We start from the raw sequence: 19,781 nt of genomic DNA, 5'->3' as shown, positions 1-19,781 counted from the left end.
GACTTTAACAAGGAATACTGAACTTCTGATACATCATGATACATCCCTAGAGTAGATACCTGTTAGGAATAGGATATCCCAACAGTGGGAAAAGAAAGTAGTTGGTCAGAGGAAGGTGCGAAGTTGTTGTAATAAGGAAGGTGTAAGACCCAATGCATGAAGCACAACACTCTTCATCCCTGCATTCAGCATAGCAAAATCTTTCAAGAGGTACAAGGCTTACTCGGGTTAAGACAGAGAAAAGAATTGCAGGATCCTTTTTTTTAAAAAAAACCTGTCATTGTTAGTAAAGAATTTGAAAGAAAGAAAAAGTACAAATTACTTGGGTAATATCTAGTGGTGGCTTTGTGTCTATAGAAAGCACTTCCACTTGTGCAAGATGTGCGCCCTGGATTTTTGCCCCCTCCCCACTCCAATCCATACTGAAAGCTCCTCCTGAGGGTATTGTATGGAGGGCTACAGTCAGCGGGAGAGAGTTTGGTAAAAAATGAATGTCCCATCCTGCTTAACCAGAAGCTCTTTTGTTAGCTGAATCTATTATCCAACCCCATCTGTGTAACAAAAATAGCATTTGCTTCTCAGAAGTTCTGTGACCATTTGACCCATATTTATACAGAAAAAATAGAAATAAAATGTGTGGACCTGTCCTTACCCTGTTACAGGACTGAGTTCTCTTTCACTGCCAACAAACTGAGTCTCCTCTTCTGCTTCTTGTTCTGTTACCATCCCATTGACAGAATGTTGTTGTGAAAGGACATCCAATTCACCATCACCAGCAACAACTTGCAATAAAAGAGCATCTGTCCCTCTATTATGTGATTTCCCATCCTCTTGTTGCTCTGATTTGTGAGGGTTTCTTTCTTGCAGAGTTTCATCTTGTGTCTCACAGATCAATTCCTGGCTTAAAACACCTTCTAATTCTTTAACAGGGTATCTCGATTGTGACTCTATTGTGTCTATGCTACAGTTTTCTTCAGGTGATATATCATTCACTCCGTTTTGGCCCACCATAGTCCATTCCTGATCTTGCGCAGGGCTTCTGGGTGATTTCTTTTCATCTCCCAGTTTTTGAGGCACAACAGCAGAACTTTTCTCTGCCAAATAGAAGGATTCCCATTCAGCCTCCAGAGCAGAGTGCCCTTCACTTTCATTTATTATGGAGAGTGACTGAAATGTATCCGAGGTCTCTGCTGAAAAGGTTTCAAGAGAATTTGTTTGTTCTACTGCTGGAGCTTCCTGTGAAGTGAAATTACTTTCTTGTGTTCCCAAGATATCCTTCCTCAAAGATACAGTTTCTTCACCAGTAATGAGGACATAATCCATCTCTAGTGAAGATTGATCTTCAGCTTCTTTCAAAGTTGTTGTTTCCTTTCTTTCTGGTCTTATCATCTCTGACTTATCTGTGGACTTGCACCCTTCACTCGCATTATGATGTGTATAACAGATAGATTCTGAAATTAAAAAGAACAATTTTAGTTAAAGTAGTTAAGTCATTGATCAAGATCATATTAAAAGCAAAATACATTATATGTAAGCTCCTCCTCCTGTTCTATTCCCCCTCTTTTTCTTTGCTTAAGTGCGGATTAGTGAGTAAGTATTGTGCTAATTGCAAGTTATTCTAGATTGCTAAAAATTATATAAATATAATATTCTGTGATACATGCAGCTGACAAAGAAGTCTCATTTTTCTTTCTTTTGCCAGTATGTGAAACATTAATAATAAATATTGCCTTCTTTAGACAGGAATGACAAAGAAAATATTTAAGCACAAAGTTTTAAAACTCTGAAGCACATGCATGGCACTGTACTATATGTCAGCATCACACTACATCTCCTGTATACTTTTTATTTGTCTAACACACGTTCTATCCGTAAATGCATTAATTACTCACCATTGGCTATGCTTATGACTCCATCTGCTGGTGAATCAATATTAATTGATTCTGCTTCATACTCAAATTCTTTCAAAAAGTCAGTCAACTTAGGAGTCACTTCAGGTTCTAACAATAAAGATCCCCAATCTTGATCTTCTTGAGAACATTCCCCAGTCTTACCATTGGAATCACTAGGCTTGGATTCTGAAATATTCCTTGCACTTCCAGCATCTGATAAATCAATATTACTTGAATCTGTTTCATATTTGAATTCTTTTGAAGCATATGATGATTCAGGAGTCTCTCTGGATTCTAACAGAAATGATCCCCATGCTTGACCCTCTTGAGTACATTCTGCAACCTCATTGTTGACATCAGTAGCTATAGATTCTGATGATTAATTTCATTGACACCAGTGGGTGATTCAATATTACTTGAATCTGTTTCATATTCAAATTTTTTCAAAGTGCATGAAGATCCAGGAGTCCCATCAGACTCTACTAACAGTGATTCCCAACCTTGATCTGCTTGAGAATATTCTGCAACCTCACCTTTGATCTCAATAGTGCCACATTCTGAAATGTTCATGCCACCTTTTTGAAGAGTGTAATCATCACCAAATGATACATCAAATGGAGAAGTACATGCAACTGGTGATTGTTCTGTGAGTGGGCTATTATTCTCCTGCAAATTTTCAGGTTCTTGTAGAATATTAGTGACATATTGACTTCTTGCACCATAGAGGAAATCTTCGTTTTCTTCTTCTAGGGAGGCTTGCAATGAATGTTTCTTTCTGAATATTTCATTGATTTCTACTCTTTTGTCTGACTGATTGTCTAAGGTTGTCATGGGATTAATTTCATTCAGTGTGGTAGACGGTTTAGTGGCAACTGACATCTTACTGATGCTATGAATATCTGATGCTTCCAGTTGATCATCCATCCCTGTAGGTGAAACCAGAGCAACAGCAGGATCCATAGACTTCATTTTGCCTGAGGAAGTTGCATCTTCCTGTTCTTCAAAGCTTTTATTTTCACATGCATTGGTTTCCTGATTTATGAGTTCTGCTTCCAAATTTTCACTACAGGAACTTGGCAGATCCTCTAGTTCAGTAGTAGTTTTATTTTCTATGTCAGATTCCTGCATAATAGTTTCCTCTCCAATTTCAGATAACTCCTCATTTCCAGCGAGTGTTGCTTTATAGGACTCACCAACACTTGTCTCATAACCAAGACACAGACTTTCAGGACATAACTCTTCTCTGTCAATTGCCAGCTGCTGATTAAAGGCTACGTCTACGTCTTTGTATATTCTGACAGCATGGAAGACATCTGAATAGCTTCTTCAGGTTCAGTTAGAACAGAAGATTGGGCACAAGTTTCCTTGTTTTCATATTCATTGCAACATCAGGGCTACTTGAGGCCTGTGAACTGCTGTCTTGATCACAGTGACTTAATATATCAGGATTTTCACCATTTGTTCTCAAGACGAAAGGCTGTTCAACATTAGTCCACAAATCTGGATCAACAGTAAATGCCTGGCAATCACTAGGGTTGTTGTTTTGTAATATATCTGGAACAAATGAATTTTCCTGTGGAACTTCACATCTTGGGCTAGGTTTCCTTATTGCTTTTAAAGGTAGTGCAGGATTAGATGGAAATTGTTCACTGGTTTCTTTTTTATCTAATGGATTTACGTTTACTTCATTTGGATTGATGGATGCTGCATTCATTTTATCTCTTAGCAGACCAAGTGTTGGATCGACCTGAGCAAGTGCGTTCAATAGGTTTGACTGCCAGTCTTCTGGAACAGGGTGTTTAAGAGCGTCTTGATTAGTAACAGAGGATTCTTGTTTTACACCCCCTTCATCACAGGATGGTGACAATGGATAACACTCTTCAAAATTCACAGTACCTTGATCCAGCTCTTCTTCTTTGTTAGCCAGTGAGTTTGCTCCATTTCTGCATTCACATTCACTGTTATCTTGAGTAGACTCATTTTCTAACTTAGCAGCATCGTGAAAATTTGGTTCTTTTTGCTTTTCATTTTTTTCTGTCTGTGTTTGCATTGCACCATGTGTAATGGTGACTGTGTCATTAATTTTTAAATCATTATCAGAATAAAATTGTGCACCTTCCATAGAACTTTCATCTTGGCTTTGTAAATTCCACCATTCCAAGGAATCATCTGGAAATCTAAGATTGTCCACTATGGATTTTTTATTATCTAATGTGGTTTCAGAATGACCTTGCATTATTACATCCCAAGCATCTGAATTCTTTGGGCCATGGTTTTCTTCATGATTTATATCAGACATTTGTGTAGTATGGTCATCTGCTTCATCCTGAATTGTTTCCCAATGCGCTAAACATTCAGAAGTTTCATGAACATAATCCTCCACTGAAGTGTCAAAAGCATCAAGACTTTCTGAATTTTCATTTAATGTGACTACTTGGACATTTTCCTTGAAATGAGACTGGGTGCTTGAACTTTCTGAATCAATTGCAAGGTATGTTTCATGAGGCCGAACAGATTCTTGCCCTTGTGTGTCAGCCTCTAGTCTGTTAGGATGTAGAGCTGACTGTATTCCTGTCTCTTGCATATTCAAGTATTCTGAATCTACATCAATTCCAGGACTTGATAATGAGGATACTGTATCATCATCCACATGAGCGTTCCAAAGCTCTAAGTTTTTTGGCACTTTGTGTTCTGTGCTTGTTTCAGAATCTTCTTGGCTTTTATTCTCAGGTAACTCTTTTCCAGATGCTTCTTCACCATCAGTTGTGATGTCCCAAACACCTTCATTTTCTTTGTGATTATTAGCTATCTGCAAGCTATCCCAAATATGCATATTTGTAGAAAAATCACTTGTATCGGGAGTGGTTGCACTTGAGTGTGTATAGTCAATGGAACCACTACAAGTGGTGTCTTCTTTGTAATAGGTGTCTTTAACAGGAACATCTTCTGGGAAATTATACATGGTATCTGACTCTTCAAGTGCTTCATTTATCTTGGGGCTTATTCCAACAGACTGTGCTTGTTCATCCATCGATACATTCCAGGCGTCTAGAATATGGGACAACTCATGATGAGGCATAATATCAATACATTTCGCATTTGAGAGCTTATTCTCAGACTCCAAGCTTTCAGAAGTTTCACTATTGTGAGAAGAATCCATTCCATTTGACAACAAATCATTTATTTTAGGCTTATCCATTGTATCCAGGGCTTGAGTATATTCTGTATATGAATCCTGTTGAATTTCCATTGACATCTCTTGATTTTTATCCTCTAAAGATGCTCCATGACTGCTAAGCATTCCTGAAACATTTTCAGGAGTTTCCAAATCAAATTTATGAATGTTCAAGCTAGGAATTGACTCATCAAATTCCTGATGTTCCCCTACTGGTACTGGCAATGCATCATGTAGCAAACAACTTGATGGTTCTGACTTAGAGATACATTTCTCCAATTTATCCCATACATCTTGATGTTCAACCAACTCTGGAGAATGCATTCCTTGGTGGTTTTCTCCTCTAGGGGAACTTGGGGATGCACTCTCCTTCTCAAGGATCTTCTGTGCAGATAGTTCCCTATCCATACTTTCAGATGGGGATAACAAATTTAAACTGTATTTTGGGTAAGCATCCATGTCAAGGCTATGAACTAGGTGCTTGTTTTCTTTTTTGGGAGATGTAGCAAAATATTCTGCATTGCTATCTAGAGATCCGCCCTTCTTTTCCTCATTGACAGGATGAGTCTCATTGGAAAATGGCAGGCTTATTTCCTCTGGCTCTGCTACTACATTTTCTAGACTGTCACTACATCTTGTTTTTTCTGGTGACCTGGAAGAACCAAAAATTGCCCTGCTTTCCTTTGAACTATTACTAGATGAGAGAGGGAGTGGAAGGATCAAGTGTTTATTGTCATTTTGCATTATTTCATTCCTAATATTTTCAAGGGTGACTTGCCCACTTCCCTCATCTGTTCTTTGACTTTGCTTGACTACTTGCTTTGAGGCAGAAAAGATGGCACTGTGCTCTAATCCAGCCTGTTGATTATACTGAAGCTGTTCATCCCACTGGTTCAACTGTTTATCTAGAAGTATGGTGTCCTGCTCTGAATGTTTGTTTCTTTTTACTTGATCACTGACTGAAAATGTTCTGTCCATGTCATTTGTGTCCTCAAGGATGACACCACTACTTACTTCAGCATTTCCCCCTCCAATATCTATGGTATTATTTAGAGCTGAATGGCTATTTTTCTCAGTAGAAAACATCATTATTCCACAGTCTTCAGAACTTGAAGGACTACTTTCATTATCACAGTAGTCATCTGAAAAATATGCAGCACCTTTTTGTTTCAAATCAAGTAAATCAATATTTTTTATAATAGTAGTTTCAGAATGTACTGCTTCCAGTTGGTTCTTATTATTAAGTGGTGCTTCCCAAGGGCCTCTACTTCCATCGTCAGAATCAGTGGAACATACAGCTGATGTCTGTGGTAATTTCAAATCTCCAAAATTGTATTTTGCAGGTTCACCTGAGCTTATGTTTACCATTTGATCCAAGATTGGCTCATAATGTTTGCCCTCACTCTCTTTTTCATCTCCAACCCCCGTTGGTGATACATAGGAGTCAGATGTTGAATAATTTGTATCCGGTGGAGAAACAATAAAATCGTCACATGTATTTGAGGTGTTAAAGTCTGATTCTCTATATGACAGGAAGGGGTCTTCCCACGAGACAAGGTTTCCAAGTGCCTCTTTTCTAATGTTTGTGTCATACATGGCCCATCCATTGGTATTTTCAAATTCTTTGGGTTTAGGTACAGTATCCCTTTGGTGTTCCATAGCCAATTTAACATTCTTCAGCATACCACTCGTATCATTATTTGCATTTTCATATGTTCTGTTGTTTTTTATTGAACTATCTTGTCCTTCGTTCTTTGATCCTAGGTCTACTTGACTGTTTAGATGTTCAGAATCATTGCATTCAGAGTGTTCTGGTGAACAGTTAGACATAACCCATGTATCAAGTTTCATTGGGGAAATATGATCAAAATCTACCTGAGGAACATTCCATGTACTCTCTGAATGTCCAGAACCATCATGATCAATTTCTGCCCAAACATTAGGTGAATTTATGTTGATGTGTCTACCATTACTGTTGGTATTACCCCATGAACCAGAAATTGCAGGAACTGGTTGATTGGTATTCCACATGCTAGCAAAGTCCTCCATTGGTTGTTCATTGTCTTTTTGTTGGCATCCCAAATCCTGTTTAACTTGGGCAGCACCAAACTTGTTCTCCCAAATGCCTACTCTTGAAAAATCCATACACTTCTGCTGCTCTTGTATACAGACTGAGTCTGAAGCTCTTCTATCAGTTTGCTCTTTCAGTAATAGACTTGTTTTATATTCTTTCCATGAATCAGGACTCTGAAATACAGATTCTGGTTCAGTTGAACTCCATGTAACAGCATTTTTGGAATCTATTTGAAACCCATCCCACCAGCTCCCATATCTTGTACGAGACTGAGAACTGTTCACATGATCAGTTTCATTATTTTCTTTAATTATATCTTGTGGGCAAAATAAAGATGGCCCATCATCTAAAGGTGGAGATTCCAAATGGCTGTTCATAGAGATTGGTGGAGTTCTCCTCTCAACATTGTTCAACACTTTAGGATGAGAGGAAGAGTCATTTTCTAGGTCTTTCATACTAGGGTGTTCTTGCCGGTGGCTACACTCATTAAATTTTATTGTGTCATCTTCTTCCTTTCTTGTCATTGGTAAATCAGTTGAATAATTTGCAATGTCACATTCTGCTAGATTTGTCTCATTAATTACTTTTGAGTCAGTTGGTGGTTGTCCTTCGGATGAACCACTGTCATGGGAGCAGTCATCAGGAGGGGAACAGTCCACAGAATGAGAAGAATCCATCTGAACTGTAGCCATTGGTGCTAAATCAAAGTTGAATAGATCAAAATTGTTGCTGCTGTTCCTAGGCTGAGATTTTTCTTCTTCAGCTACTGCTCCTTCAGGAATGGGACTATAGGAATCAAAACCAGAAAGGAAACTGTGATGAGATGCTGCTCCTTCTACTGGGCTATCGTCACTAAGAAAAACTGAGCTCTCCTTGGAAGATCTGCTGCTTCTAATAGTAGCAAGCCCACTGTCTGGACTCACAAGATCTACATTAGCATCAGCATGGGCTTGGACAGATCCATTATGATCTTGAGGGTTCTCTATAAAGTTGACAACATTTGGCTGTGGCTCAATGTCAGAGCCATACAGCTCCATAATACCAGAAGATCCTTGAGAAAGTGGAGCACTTCCAGCAACCGCTTCAGTGGAAGATGTTCTACTGTTTGGTGCCATTTCTGGATGTCTCCTGCTGATAACATCTTTCATTAGCAGAAAAATTTCATCGCAATTGGCTGAAGAATTTTCTTGGTGATAAATGAGGAATTGATCACATCCATATTCCAGAGGATCCAGTTCTAGGCAAGGATTCTGACATTCTTCTAATTCACAACAAATCTGTTGAGAAAAAAGCAGTGCTATTTATTATGTCTGTTGCATAATTTAAAGTTAAAAACAAACTTTATTGAGTAAGTTTTCTTTTTAGAAGAATAATCTAGTGACTTTTGGCTAGAGGTGTATTAGGGGGCTTTAGAAGCAAAGAAACAGAACACATAACAGTATCAGATTTAAAAATCCACATTAAAATCACAAATTCCTGCTTTCAGTCCTTCTTATCCACTTAAGCACCTAGCCTGGTGGTAATAAATTACAGCAATTCTAGACTTTAAAATGGCAGAGAAATACAGGACTAGGGCAATTACACTGATATATTTTGTGGTTAATATTTCTCTAACGAGGAAGTCTTGGGTTGGGGGAATGTGGACAAATCTCAAGATGTTTATGAAATGAGAAAGGATCCAAATTAGGTACATTGTATAAAATTATTTTCTTTATTTTAAACAAGATGACAATTTGTTTTCTCTTTTCTCCCTCACCACTCCTTTAATCATCTAATGGTGTTTTTATTGCATCGTTGCTCACAGATAACAATGCACTCAATAAATGTAATTTCTATGACTCATACATCCTATGCTATTGCATAACTAAAAGACCAACAGGGAATGTAATGATGCATTTCTGTTCTAGAACACAGAAGCATTACTTTACTCTTTCCTTCAGGATACTTACCTGATTTCCCATCTCCATGTTTTCTGAATAAACTGCTATCTGCCTTTTTTCTTGCCTTTCTTCTGATAAGTAGCTGGCCAAAATGACAAGGACATCAAAGCCATACTTATCTACAAATGCTTTTAGATCTCCGGTCATGTTTCTGTGAAACAGGCAGTCCTGAAATATGACAAAATTACTTCTTATTGAAGGATTTTTTCTATTGGTTAACATCCAGAGCTAACTGGAATGGCTAATCAAACTAACGATGAACGCATCGGGATCTTGTCCATACTCTTGTGGACCCCACTAATTATTGTAGTGCTAAAAGTTAAAAGAACATTAGACATATGTTTATACTTTCACAAGAATACTAGAATCATCAAGTTGGAAGGGACCCCAAGAGTCATCTAGTCCAGCCCCCAGCAATGCAGAAATCTCCCAAAGACTGTTCCACTGTCACACAGCTCTTACAGAACCTCCTTTCTTGTAACTTGAAGCTACTGTTTCGAGTCCTACCCTCCAGAACAAGAGAAAACAAGCTTGCTCCACTCTCCATGTGAGAGCTTTTTAAATCTTTGAAGATGGTTATCATATCTCCTTTCAGTCTCTTTCTTTCCAGGCTAAACATACTCAGCTCCTTCAACCGTACCTCATAAGGCTTGGTTTCCAAACCCTTGATCATCTTCGTTGCCCTCCTCTGCAGATGTTCCAGCTTGTCAACATCCCTCTTAAATTGTGGTGCCCAGAATTGGACACAGTATTCCAGGTGTGGTCTGACCAAGGCAGAATAGGCATAGTAAACACATCCAGACAGCCTTATTCAGCATTCATCCTGATTTACTTGCACAAAGCTTACACAGTAATTAGATTCTGCCTGGTCTTTAATAAGCATCTGATTTGTTTAGGGGGCAGTTATATGACAAGAAGCATACATTCTGCATTCATTCAGATTTGTGGTGGGGAATTCATCCTACACTTTTAATTGCATTCCGTGGCACATTTCAAACCACAAAGTCCTCCCCTGGCTGATACCAAAGTCCCAGGGTATGATCTGAAGGCACATGAGGCCATCAACTTGGTAAAGCTAAGCATGTTTGAGGCTGGTCAGTGACAGGATGGTTCTACTTTGGGTTCCATGGTGGAATGAAGATGGGATATAAAGGTAAGAAAATAAATAAATAAGGGTGGGTGTTCCATCTCTGCTATTCCCTATCATCCTGTTCTGACTAATTTCTTCAGGGGGCTGTGAAGAGTCCTACAAGCCCCCCCCCATTCCATTTATCAATGCTCTTGGCCACCTGCTCATCTGGAACCAAGAAAGCTTTTATACTCCTTTTATACTAATTAGGGGACTGCATCCCATCACCCCATCTCTTCTGCCATCAACCCACTTCATTTCTGATTGACAGCCAGAGAGCCATTGAGAAGCCATCACTGGTAGGAAGGCTGACAGTGACTTACAAAGTCCTCTGAAAGTGTCAAGAAACCTTGCAAGATCTATGAGAAGGCGGCCAAGCAGGTGCTGGTAATCACATGCCAGGTAGCACAGTCTGTCCTTACCAAACAGCATTACGACTTGAAGTATTGTGCTCCACCTCAGGAAGAATAGAGATATATTTTAGGATTACACCGACAAGTACATTTTGAGCATGAACCAAAGTGATTAATGTTTATGGGATTTATTATTATTTGAACATTTTTAGCTACACTGCCGTCTTATATAAGCAACTGGAACCAAGCTACATTTCATGCATACTGAGGCAAGAGAACACTATGGGCGGCTCCCCCATCTCAATTTGGAATGGGGATATTCTTTCCAAGCTTTTTCAGAGAAGAGCCTGGATGTTTCTGAAGAGATCCCCCAAATCTTAAAAAGATCTATAAAGGTAAAGGTAAAGGGACCCCTGACGGTTAGGTCCAGTTGTAAACGACTCTGGGATTGCGGTACACATCTCGCTTTACTGGCCGAGGGAGCTGGCATACAGCTTCCAGGTCATGTGGGCAGCATGACTAAGCTGCTTCTGGCGAACCAGAGCAGCGCACGGAAACACCATTTACCTTCCCGCCGGAGCGGTACCTATTTATCTACTTGCACTATGACCTGCTTTCTAACTGCTAGGTGGGCAGGAGCAGGGACCAAGCAACGGGAGCTCACCCCATTGCGGGGATTCGAACCACTGACCTTCTGATCAGCAAGCCCTAGGCTCTGTGGTTTAGACCACAGCGCCACCCGCCTTCCCAGCAGATTATTTTTTTCCTGCCTCCACCTTTCTAAGACTTAACTTGCAAGTGCTTTTTACCTGGTAGTGAGAGAAAGTGGAACAAAAACCAAGAATCACATGCAACTGTTGGTAAGGATTTAGGTTCTAAGGAATGATGAAGGAAAATCTCCTCCCACAGCTAAAGCAGCTGTTGAAATGTGAGTTTTAAGGCAGTTCAGTCTTGGTTGAGCTAATTTTAAAACCAAAACCAAAATTAATTTAGGCTCAGATAATAAATAAGCCCAGCCCAAAGCAGATGTCTATATGTCTCTCTGTGTGTCCACTTTTGAACCTTCCCAGGTGGTCAATCATGTAACGGGAAATTTAGGTTTGCACAATTAAAGTGGATTAAAGCCCTCTGTCACCTTAGGCAACAAATTCACTCCAAAAAGGAAACAGACTTTCTACTGTCATGAAAATGATGAGGAAGATAAACACCTCACAAGCAAATCAGGGTGAATGTAGGTTGTTTAACCTTCTTGCAAATAATTCAGAATGAAAGCTCAATAAAGACCTGAAATAATCTAATCTCTAAATAAGATTTGTGCAAGTAAATCAGGATGAATGCAAAATACAAAGCTTTTCTGGAAGAGCCTCTAAAATCCACCAACATCACAACTTGAGATGTCCCATGTGATCTGCTCCACACCTATGTATGCCATACATTTCCAGAGTTGTGGGATAGTAACCATGTCTTTTCAGGTGAAAAACGAAAACCTTCGGCAAAACAAGGAATCTTACCCCAAACAATACCATAATTCAGTCTTTCTGAAATAACAGCAAAGACTAGATCCATTTTTCAAAACAAGAAAAACCTTGTCATTTTGCATTGCAAGTTAATGATATACATTCAGTGTGCTTTAACATCTTTATTTTTGCCTATTGCAATACCTTAGTAAAACAAAGAACACATTTAAGTGAGTTTCTTTGTCCCCCTTTGGCTTGCGCTGTTTGCATTTGAGAAAATGTATTGTACTCTGGCAAAGAACATTATGACATTATTGGCTTTTATGCTGCTACTAAGCAACGTTCTCCCTAAATCAACAGCAGTTCATCAACAACACACCACAACTGTATATTCAGGTGGGCACTTAGTCACTCCCTCCCATTCTAAACTCCACACATCTGTCTTCTATCTGATAAATTACTTTTTAGCCTGTGTGTGTACAAATACTATTTATTAATCTACTCAGACGTGTCTAGAAAATGTGTCTATTTCCCCTTAAGTTAAAATGAAAATGAAAAACACTTCATCAAATGTTAGGAAGGAAAAATATTATTTCATACATTGAACTGTCTGGGGTGGGTTTTCTGCAGTTTTGCGTGCTTTTCCTGTGCTGTACACCTTGGCATGCACCCAAAATAGAGTGAATAAGCAGGGGAGAGAAGGGGTAGATGAGGATCTACAGTACTAGGACATCTCTGTGCAATTTGCAGTAGATCAACAAGGATTTATGACTCCCAATTGTTTAACAACAGCAACTTATCTTTTTAAATAACAAATTAGACGGCTGAAATGAAGAAGCCTTGTAGAGAAAACCAAGAATAGATTTTTGTGTGACTGTGAACTCCAATACTGAAAGCAAATTCCTGGGCTACAATAAACTCAAAAAGTTTTGCAATTCCGTGTGTTTATCAACTCCTTTTCTCAGACCCTAATTTAAAATTGACTTCAGATAGTGGATTTTGGGAGTTTCTAGGAAAGAAACAATGCAAATCCCACAATATTGACATCTACCCACACCCATGATATAGGACTAGAGACCGTGCAAGGGACTTTTTACCTTTTCTTCTTTGAAGGGCACGCCAAGAAATAAACTGTAAGCCTTTGAAATTTAGCAATTTAATTCTGTTAAACTTTAAGCAGAATTTGCCAAGGCAGAGCAGCAGAAGCAGTACAGATGATCTCTGGGGGAAACCTTGCTCAGAATGATTCATTCTGAGAAATACAGGTGAAACTCGAAAAATTAGAATATCGTGGAAAAGTCCATTTATGTAAGCAATTGTTTTCATCAGCTGCTGGAGTTTAATATATGAGATAGACTCATGACATGCAAAGCGAGATATGTCAAGCCTTTATTTGTTATAATTGTGATTATTATGGCGTACAGCTGATGAAAACCCCAAAGTTGAAATTGTTGATTTGGGGTTCTCATCAGCTGTACGCCAAAATCATCACAATTATAACAAGTAAAGGCTTGACATATCTTGCTTTGCATGTCAAGAGTCTATCTCATATATTAGTTTCACCTTTTAAGTTGAATTACTGAAAGAAATGAACCTTTCCATGATATTCTAATTTTTTGAGTTTCACCTGTAATACTTCCTCAAGCAAGGCCAGGCTGACGGCACTAGGAGTGTCAGGGAATTCTCATCAGAAATAGAAATCCCTACCCTTCAGTTATAGACTCTACCATACCTTTATAAACCATTCTTATGCTTTGAAGCATTTTGTGCACCTAAGTTCAATAGGTGAAAATATATTTAAAATGCAACCATAATGAACATAAAGGGCACAATTTTTATATCTTGTTTGGTTTCAAATAATCTGGTATTATCAATAAAGCAATATTATACACCTGTTATTGGGTGGTGGTTATTGGAAATGGAGTGTATGAGGTGTTGGGAGATGAGCAGGACACAGGCTGGACACATTGTGGTCCTTCTGGAGCAGTTTGTCCACCTCTGGTCCCCACCCTCTCACCTGTGGCTCCTAAGAGCGGTCAACATGTGACAGCAGCCACGCCCAAGGAACAGTTTCAACTGGCTGGCTAAACCAGATGAGGGGAGCCCATTAGTCTCAAACCCTCAGTGAGTTAAGGACTTCCCCTGCATTCAAAGACAGCTCACTTTGGTGCTGTTAATGCAGGTACGAGTTACTGGTATCTGCAGCCACAATAGATGCAATGATCCTCCAGCACTATGACTTCTCCCCTGGAGGCACACTCCATTGTCTCTTGAAACAGACAGATGCCAACAATAAGATGGGAATCTCTTCAATATACTGCAGTTTTGGTGCAAAGCCACAACTGCAGCTGTTTCCATTTTCAGGAAGCTGCATGTGGGAGTCAAATACAAATTATATACTATATTAAAAACTAAGCTCCTTTAAAGCTGTAGAAACTGAATACCTGGAATAATTTATAAGCATACTCATTTGCACCCTGAAATAAATGGAACCTAAGTTAGTCATAATTCATTTGAGACACATTGAGCTAAGTTGGAACTCAGTGTTATTTACTCTTGGTTCAAATCAGTGTCACTTCTTCTGAGACTTTTGACTGCCATGATTGTTCCCACTTCTTACCTAAAGTTAATTCATCCTTCTCTTCAGCTTCTAATAAATTGTTCTAATATTTTGATAAGTTGCCTTATTTATGGGGATGTATACGTAAAGGTTTTGAACCATAATTAACTTTTATTTATATTAAATTTCCAATTACATAAGAAATGATTTTTAAAATTTCAATCTACTTTAAGTAAATTTAGTAAAAGAGATTAGGTGTTACTATAAATTGTTACTGCTCTTTGTGTTAAGTCTGCCTCGTTAGAAATGTTTTATACTGCTCGCTTAAATTTTAATATTTTAGACACTGAAGTTATGTTTTAAAATATTTTTATAGCGAATACACAGGGAGCTTAGAAATTCTTGAAATGAACTCATCAGATGCTATTACAGTGATTATGACCTTTTATCTCCCATTCTTGTAAAACCCATATGCTTTCATCCAGTTGCCATTGTTTTCAAAGGAACTAATTTCCTTTAAGGAACTAATTTCAGGATCAAGGTGAAAAATCTGAATATTGCTGCAGCACTTATTCATGCACATGATAAATTCAGTCAACATACACCTCTAGTGCAACATGCAGAAATACAGTGTTCCATATACAAAAATATACTGGAAAATATGATGTTACATATTCTTTTGTTGAATTAAACTATTTTACCCTAGCTTTATTTTCAAACCTACATCGTTGGGAATAGATAATACCAATTTAAACACAGCTTTGGGAATAGATTTTTGTTTTGTTTTCGTCCTTCTCAATAGTTATACTTTCTGATTTATGGCATCTGACAGTTGATTACCCAAGTGAGTCCTGTATAAATGTACATTGCACATACATCTTGACTCTTTGGAGGAACTAACTGTGTCAATATTAACCTGACCAAATTAAGAATAAGATGCCTCTTTTGTTCTTCACACTTCTCACATGGAGAGCACAATATGGCTTTTGTCAGAGGTGCTCCATCATTTTGGCTCAAGGAAACTGTCAGTACCGTTTGGGATCCGTTATTCATGGGCAGATATCCTGATGGGTCTAATGAAGCCTTTCTGCTGACAACTCATTTGCTAAAAATACCCAACCATCACAAAGTACAAATGAGGAATATATTTCTTTCCTCATTACTGTGTTTTTTCCCCGTCTCACAATTGGCAATTATGTCATGAACCCCAACAATCCTCAAGCTGGGATATGTTGAACTTCACTATGTAGACTATATATATTTATAGCCTCATCATATGTCACGGTCAGTATTTCTGTTTCTTTTTTCTTACTGTGAACTCACTGACAAACTTTATGACATCTTTTAAATTGCAACATAATAGGGTAAACACCAATGTTATTGCACACATGCCGTGCCAACAGCCTGTGTGCCATTTGTTGAAAAATTTGAGCTAATTACTGCAAACCCTCTCCTGGAAACAGGAGTGGGCCATTTTTTAATAAAAGTTTTCAGGTAATGTCATCAAAGAAAAATAAAAACACATATTTTTGTCACATTAATCATTGCATGCTCTCTCTCTCTGTGTGTCTCTCTCTCTCTCACACACACACACAGTATTGAACCTTGTGGAATTAGCAACATACAAAACTAGATTGCACTCAGTATTCCATAAATTTACAACAGGCAGGCATCTTTCATTAAGTCATGAGAATCGGGCCAAGGAAGTATGAGGATTCCTAGACAATTTCTTACCAATCCCATGATTGCAGCTTAGTGGATAAGAACATTATATGTATGGTAAAAAGAAGAAGAACGTATCTCAAATTTAGCCTTTTTCATATTAATGGAGAATGCCACAGATAAACATGGTGATTGTGGAACATGTGAAGCTGTGTGTCTCAAAAATGCTTGAATTAATTCTGCACCTGTCTTTCACTTACTGTGACTTCCAAGAACAAGCTACTCCTCCCAGTTCCAACCCACTGCTCATCTTCCTCCAGTCCCTCTGGGCCACCCTGTTCTTCCCCATGGTTGACATCTGTCTGTCTCAGGAGACAATGGGGGTGTGTGCCTCTGGGGCTGTAGTCAAACTGTTATAGCACATACTGTGGCTGTAGAGACTGATATGGAACAGACATGTTTAGTTGCAGCTGGGGCAGATGAATGTGGCCAGTTGTGCTGCTGCAGAAGCCCCATGGTGTTTCTTCTCCATATGCTGCTGAAAACCCCTTAGTTACTGTCTGGCATTGTTTTCTTGTGGTGCAACTATGACTCAATAATCAGCATCTTGATGAAATCTTTTTTCAATTATTTATTTGGGAATTGCAACTCAACAGGGCTTATGTTTAAGTGAGCATTAATAGTTCACTTTTACTGCACTACATATCATATTTTTGTCAATATCCAGTGAAAGTGCTTTTGCACAACCTGCTCCGACAGTATAGCTGCTAGCTAGTAGCAACTTTTGTGACCAGGGTGGGAGAGAGGAGGCAGGGAATGGGATGTGGCAGGCATCAGCACCCTACTGCTAGTAGTGGATTGGCAGGCTAGTTAAGCCCACGCCCCCCTCCCCTCCCCCCTTCCTTCTGTAAGTCTTTAAGGTGTCATTTGTTGCTCAAAATCCATTTTCCTATACTTCCATTTCCCTCAATTTCTCTGCTTCCCTTATCCTTCCTATTGCAATTGTTGGTTTTAGATCACAAATTTGTAAGGAAGGAAACAGCATAGAAAAACCCTCAAAGAAATTTGAGGTATTGTGGGCAGTATCCAACTAGCATGTCCCTTCTGCGCAAGGATTTCCATTTCTCCTCTCCTTCTTGTGTTGGCCCTGTATCCTCCCCAAATCTGATCCAAAGTGTCAGGGAAACACCTAGAATACATTTGGAGGCATGAAGAGGGTAGAGAGAGGGAAGCTTCTCCACAAGCAGAAACCCTTGTGCTGACAAGACGAGTTACTCAGCGCTACTCTGGAGAGAGGCAACACTTCATTTATTTATTTGTATTTATTTATTTCAGCCATCTCTATGAAGCCCAACATAAAGCTTTTTCAGTAGTGTACAATAAGGTTAAAGATAAACCCCTGACAGTTAAGTCCAGTCGCGGACAACTCTGGGGTTGCGCGCTCATCTCACTCTATAGGCCGAGGGAGCTGGCGTTTGTCCGCAGACAGCTTCTGGGTCATGTGGCCAGCATGACTAAGCCGCTTCTGGCGAACCAGAGCAGCGCACGGAAACACCGTTTACCTTCCTGCCAAAGCGGTACCTATTTATCTACTTGCACTTTGATGTGCTTTCGAACTGCTAGGTTGGCAGAAGGCAATAAGGTTACAACAGAGATAATATCAGTTTAAAAATATCCATAAAAATCAGAAGCTTACTTTAAAAAGCAGCAGTTCTCCCTATATAAACCACCCCAGTTCTTCATCTGACATAGGAGCCAACTCCAGGGGAGCGTGAGTGCTTGGACACCGCCTTCAAGAGAGAAGCAATTCAGCTCCGCCCTCCACAGCCAGCGAGTGAGGCACCCTTTCGGGGGGGGGGGCCCTCGGACACGGAGGCACGGAGGCAGAGGCATGTGCAGGCATGTGGCGGCACACGTTTGTATTGCAGTGTTGGGCACCCACAATCGTAAGGGCGAGTTGACACCCCTGTCCCCTGAGACCCTTGTGTGTCTCCTCCATGTGAGGTCCAGAGAGTGGCAAAATGAGAACGGGCCTTCTCTGGCTCCCCATTTGTGGAATGAATGCTCTCTCCAGGGAGGTTTGCCTGGTGCCTTCATTATATATTTTGAGGCGCCAGCAGAAAATGTTCCTCTTCAACCAGGCCCTTGGCTAATTAATACCCTACAACCTTTCAAATGTGTCTGTGGGAGGTGGGGGTTATTGTTTTGCTGTTTTGTTTCAATTGTTTACCTGTTTTTATCCTGCATTTTATTCTGTGAACCGCCCTGAGATATTATGATGAAGGGCAGTATATAAATCTAATAAATACTAATAATAATTCAGCAGGAACAGTCAGGGGTCCCTTTACCTTTAAGGGAGCCTATCTGATCTTTACTGGGGCTGGATCTACACAGATATAAAAATGCTATAAAATGCTATAAAAGACCTAAATCATATGATTTGGCATCTGAATGATTGATATTAGTAATTGTATTATAATTTGGCATTGTTATAATGAGGCTATTACTGGATTATTGTAATTGAAAATTAATAAAAATTATTATCAAAGCAAAAAATGCTATAAAAATGTTCAGCTCCCAATAGAAATTTTCATTGACTTTGGATGTCACGTTTTTATAATGCATTTATAATGTTATACAATAAATTGACCCGTGTAGCTGAGTCCTGGGAGTGAGTTCTACAGAATTCAACCCATGGCTCTTGGAGCAAGTTCCACAGTACAGAACCATGGCTCCTTATGGATATAAGCCACGGGAAACCACTAACAGTGAATACCTCCAATACCTCAGTGACTGTGTAGCTGCTGCCCATTGTGACTGGTAGAGCGGGCGGCAGAGAGATCAAAAACAGAGAGAGAGAATGAGAGGCAGAGCCAATTAATTTCAGTTCTGTTTCCATCCTCCTTCCGCCTACCAGGAGGTCCATAAGGTACCTATGATACTGATAAAGGGTATGTATTGGGAAGCTGTTTGTAGGTGTGCGGCAGACCTCTTTTTCTCGGTAGTGTTTTGAGTTTGGGACATCAGTCTGAATAATACTCTGTGCCCCTTCCAAGCCTGTGATCCTGCATGTGTGGCTCAGAATGTATAAGAGCAAACTTGCCAAACAAATTCCTTGGTCAAAGCAATGGTTTTGGCTAGTTACGGTAAGTCACACATGGGCAGTGTTGGGTGTTATAACAACACTGGCAGCTCTCCCCACCTCCCACCATGGAAGTTGCTTTCACCCAGTTTTCAGCAGTCCTCCCTTTCTCATTCATCCCCCCAAGTCATCTCATTCAAGAGGGTCGCCTAATCCTCAGGAAGGGCTTTTGGGGATCTCCAGGAGTTGCTGGGGTGGCAGAAAAAGTCAACGTCCAGCCAGTGCCTCTCTGGATCCAAGCTGGTAATAACAGTAACAGGAATAACAAAAAAGACAACACGAAAAGATTGAATGCCCTGTGATATAGTTTAAATAAAACAGGATGACTTTAAAGTGCTGTAATAGAAATAAAAAATAAACACAAATAGAACCAATTAAATAACAAAAAGAATAAATA

General features: G+C 39.4%; 1 protein-coding gene across 1 annotated transcript in view; it reads right to left on the bottom strand.

Moving 5' to 3' along the window:
* PRUNE2 (prune homolog 2 with BCH domain) overlaps positions 1–19,781 on the bottom strand; it is a 135,213-nt gene that overhangs the window by 48,121 nt on the left and 67,311 nt on the right. Inside the window, 6 exon segments of the mRNA XM_033164828.1 lie at positions 653–1,451; positions 1,893–2,270; positions 2,273–3,182; positions 3,185–3,271; positions 3,274–8,418; positions 9,091–9,249. Of these exon segments, the coding sequence (XP_033020719.1) occupies positions 653–1,451; positions 1,893–2,270; positions 2,273–3,182; positions 3,185–3,271; positions 3,274–8,418; positions 9,091–9,249 (7,478 nt within the window).

Source organism: Lacerta agilis, chromosome 11 (assembly GCF_009819535.1).
Source record: "Lacerta agilis isolate rLacAgi1 chromosome 11, rLacAgi1.pri, whole genome shotgun sequence".
Classification (NCBI taxonomy): domain Eukaryota; kingdom Metazoa; phylum Chordata; class Lepidosauria; order Squamata; family Lacertidae; genus Lacerta; species Lacerta agilis.
The sequence above is the reverse complement of the archived record's forward strand: the minus strand, read 5'-3'. Positions and strand labels throughout refer to the sequence as shown.